Source organism: Terrapene carolina, unplaced genomic scaffold (genome assembly GCF_002925995.2).
Source record: "Terrapene carolina triunguis isolate 2854851 unplaced genomic scaffold, T_m_triunguis-2.0 Scaffold66, whole genome shotgun sequence".
NCBI classification, from domain to species: domain Eukaryota; kingdom Metazoa; phylum Chordata; order Testudines; family Emydidae; genus Terrapene; species Terrapene triunguis.
In genome coordinates this window covers 69,848,008-69,852,408 of record NW_020664417.1, presented here as the reverse complement: position 1 = coordinate 69,852,408, position 4,401 = coordinate 69,848,008, and the positions used below count along the sequence as shown (strand labels likewise).

Sequence of the window (4,401 nt, the reverse complement as noted above, 5' to 3'; positions counted from 1 at the left end):
ATAACAGTATAGCTTGTATTGGCCTAAGTTTCACAACTAAAGCTACAATATGGTTTCACAAATAAAATGCATTAATTCAATAAGGTTAATAAAGAACAGAGTTCAAGGATGAGTTGTTTTCTCTCTGTTGTTTTCAGAGGTAATCCTTTCTCTTGTCATACACTGAAGAGTGTTTTCATCAGACTCTAACATTAATCAATGTATTTTTTTAATGTCAGATCATGGCTCCTTGGCCTGAGTTGGAAAACTCTCAACCCAATAACTATACTGAAGACTCCTCCAAGCAAGACAAGGCCATGTCTGAAAAAGGTGGAGAAAATCACAAAGGTAAATATCTGCTCCCATATAATTTACACGGCTATAAAAACCTTACAGTTGTGCTACGGGGAAAGATGGCAAGTAATCAATTTGGTTTGTTTGTGTTTTATTTCAACAGACCATGTGGGTTCACTTCGAAGTAAAGGTGGACTTCAGCCTGCACATTCCAACATTGCCTTGATAGATGAGCCAGGGCAAGAAGAAGACCCTTGGAGTATGCCAGTGCTTCAGGACACTGGGGTCAAGTGGTCAGGTACAACCTGTCAATACACAACTTATTTACATGTCTTTATTTCTTCTCATCTTCTGTGCTCTTTATCTTAGCCATTTCTTCTCAAATGTTAGTTTCTGGAGAAATGAATTTAAAATCCTCCTCTTAGGCACACAGGTTTTAAAATGTTGGTGTTAACCACTCTGCTTCAGTTTCCCCATTGGTAAAATGGGGCTATAATATTTCCTCAGATCCTGTGGGTGATGAGATCTTAATACCATTTACCCACCTTAAAGCACTGTGAGAGCTGTGGATGAAAGCTGTCAAGCAGTATGTTAATATCAGCCTTTCATTAACCCCACTATATATGGTAAAAACCTAAAAGTAAACAGTAAAAAAAAAGGATGAATTTCAAACTTCACTGAATCTTTAAAGTATATGAAAAGCTTTTATGTGCAGTGATGCTGTAGTTAAAATGTTATTAACAAAAGCATTCCTTTGGGTTTATCATCCACAGAGCTCACCACACTATCCTTGACTCCATGGACTATGGATGGGAGACTTGCTAGAAGTGCTAAACTGTTCAAAAAGAAGTGCCAAATACATAAATATTTGATACATAAAAACTCATCTTATGTTTTGCAGACATGGATAACAAAGGAAAAATCATCAGTGTGCTCACAGGGATAGCAAAATTTATTGCCTTGCTTGGACTACTCTACTTCTTTGTGTGTTCCTTGGATATACTGAGCTCTGCCTTCCAGTTGGTAGGAGGTATGAAAACTCTTATGAAGTATCAGGTTAGGCTTTGGGTGGGCTGTTGAATCTAATTCAATTCAAAATAAAGTAACTAATCAAAGAATATTAACCTTGAGAACTCATTGCATTTAAATATACAGAGGGAGGCCTCTGTGATTGAATGTTGATCTCCCTTTGTTTGCAGGATGCCTTTGTTTCCAGAATTCCAGAGTGGTGTTGACATTAGAGATTAGTGATCCCAGTTTATTTTGGAAGTCCCTTTTATTTTAGTGACTGTTAAATACACAGGTGTAGTTATATTATCTTCAATATGTGAAAAGCTTTTTACTGTGGAGAGACTTAAAACCGGATGCTTATTGAAAGCTCTCATGATCCCAGGTTTCCTGTGCCCCAGGCTCAGGTAACTGCTGCCAATACCAAGCCAGATAGAAATGTTATATCATGTCACCCTTTGCTCTGCTCTCTTACTCCTAGGACCTAGTCTCCGGGAGCAGGGTTCTTGCTGATAAATACAGTAGGTGCTCTCTCAAGGCCAATGCAGGAAAATCCAGTCACCACAGCTCCAGACTTGGTTAATAGACTCTTACTTTATTACTTACAAGTAAACCCATGAATGATCTCATTTCCACTTCATCTAGAGGTGCCCTTTACCCTCTCAAGCTTAGGAAAATCTTATTACAGATCCCAATTTTCAGGCTTCTTTCTCAGAAGCTGCTAGGTTCATATCCTCCTAACTTGGCCTCTGTGTTTGGGCTCCAACTTTCACATAATTTTATTGATGTCTGAATCAGTCATTTACTTGATCAAGCATAAAACCACTCAGGCAGGAAAATGCTTAAATAAGGGAATGCCCCATGTGGGATTAGACCACAGGGTCATGCTGAAAGTAAGGCAAAATATAGAGGGATTTGGACCGATCAATGCTCTACCCATATCTGTGCCTCAGACAGCTGCTTCCCTAAGACTAACTACATCTTTGTACGATGATCATGATGGTCCCTTCTGACCTTAGAGTCTATGAATCTATTAATCTTTTTTTCCCTCAGGGGTTTCTCCCCCAAACCTCAATCCCTTCCCCAATTTTGATGGCCTTCCCTAGACAAAGTAGGCTAGGTACAGTTCTCTCTGGGGCCCATCACCGTTGCTGATTTTTCAGTCAACCAAAGGAAAGAGAAAAATGTAAGGTGTTCCCTGATCACTCAGAAGGCTAGAGACTATGTTCGGGAACTGAACTTGGATCCCTGGGTTATATCACTTTAGACTGACAGGCATGGCCACATGCATATTGTTTTTATGCTCTTTCACAAAATGCTGTCTTATTTACTATTGACTATACAAGGCACTTTCTCACTAAAATAATTCCTTTACATAGGTAAAGCAGCAGGGGACATTTTTCGAGATGGTTCTGTGCTGTCAAATCCTGTTGCTGGTTTGGTGATTGGAGTTTTGGTGACAGTCATGGTGCAGAGCTCTAGCACTTCCTCATCCATTATAGTCAGCATGGTGTCTTCTACATGTAAGTCTGCTTACAATAAGCTAGTGCAGATCACCCTCAGACCCTTTACATTCACCACCTTTTACCTCCAGGTATAGAAACATTGGAAATGAGGAAAGGGACTGCAGGAAAACAACCTCACAGTTATTTCATCCTGATACAAAATAAGAAATGGACAGCAATTAAAAATGGGCACATAGCATAGAAAACCAGCCACCCCCTAACTGTGTAAAATTTGTTTGGTTCACTGACACTAGATTTGTTAACTTCAGCAGCACTTGCATACTTCGTCCTACCAACAAAGTTATTGTAACTGGTTTGCTTCTGTGGTTTAGTTCTGTGAGAGTTGCATGCGGGATAATGCTTAGGGATAAGACAGAATTTCTACTACTTTCACATCTTGTGGCAGTGGCAGAAAACCAATATGCTGCAGATGCAGAGCATGACCTTCGAATAATCAGATTAATCATGTTGCACGTTCTCAAGGTGCTTTGATAAAATAAACTTGTTTAGATTATAGTGCTTGATTACAGTTACTTACTTAACAGGACAAATCCTGATCCCATTGAAGTCAATGGCAAAGCTCCCATTGATTTCGGTGGGAGGAGATTAGGTCCAATGTAAAATGTGTGCCAAGGATTTGATTTTCTCGTAATGCTCCTTTTTTACTTTATAGTGCTGAGTGTAAAGGCTGCTATTCCTATCATAATGGGGGCAAATATTGGTACTTCAGTCACAAACACAATTGTGGCGCTCATGCAAGCTGGAGACAGGAATGAATTTAGAAGGTATTGTGCTTTAATCTTAGCCCTTCCGAGCCTATTTTCAACTCCTCTAGCAGACTTTCTTTTGTGTTCTTATCATCACAGTAGCCACTTTACAGTTTAATTGTCCAAAGGGATGTTTTATAATTTGGAAAGGTGAATGTACATTTCTAAAGCTACATTTAATGAGTTATTGTGCAGTTTCAGTTATATACTTGGATATAAACTAATTAAAATAAGTCAACATTTAGTCCACAATCATGAAAAAATATGTAATCCTGTCTCACTTAAATCAAGGGGAATTTTGTGATTGACTTCAATAGGCTCTGTCCTGCTTAGTCATCATACATAATTACATGGCAATTCTGTAGCTTTCTGCTTCATAAAGCAGTCAGCTTTGGTAGTACAGTAAGTACCATGTTGCCTTTGTTCATGAGCTATGTGCCACTATAAAGTACAGTACAACCTAGACTTAATGTAGTATAATTGAAAATACATCTGAAAAGAGGCATAGTGGTTCCATTGAAAAGTTCCACAGTTCTAAGAGATTCTGCTCTTGCTTAATAGAATCCTCCTTTTTAAAGATCAGGAATGTCACAGGAGCTAGTAGAATCTTTCTAACCAGTGGAATTTGAAGAGTGCCTGCTTTTCTACCCACATTTCACCATATCTCTATAACAGGCAAAGAAAAACTTTGTCTGCACAGGAGAGGTTAATGTTACACTAGATAAAATGTTTTCTACCTGTTGTTTACTCTCCTTATGATTTTTTTCAACGTCTGTCAATTCCAAAGTAGGTAAGATATGATAAAATGAGGAAAGTGAAACATTCTAACAACTGACTGTATCCATTAC

General features: G+C 38.6%; 1 protein-coding gene across 1 annotated transcript in view; it reads left to right on the top strand.

The window, feature by feature from the left end:
* Nucleotides 1–221: 221 nt before the first annotated feature.
* The window catches only part of SLC34A2 (solute carrier family 34 member 2), a 20,581-nt gene continuing 16,401 nt past the window's right edge, over nt 222–4,401 (top strand). Inside the window, exons 1-5 of the mRNA XM_024218581.2 lie at nt 222–327; nt 437–571; nt 1,175–1,303; nt 2,661–2,804; nt 3,460–3,571. Of these exons, the coding sequence (XP_024074349.1) occupies nt 222–327; nt 437–571; nt 1,175–1,303; nt 2,661–2,804; nt 3,460–3,571 (626 nt within the window). The remainder of the gene's footprint in view (nt 328–436; nt 572–1,174; nt 1,304–2,660; nt 2,805–3,459; nt 3,572–4,401) is intronic.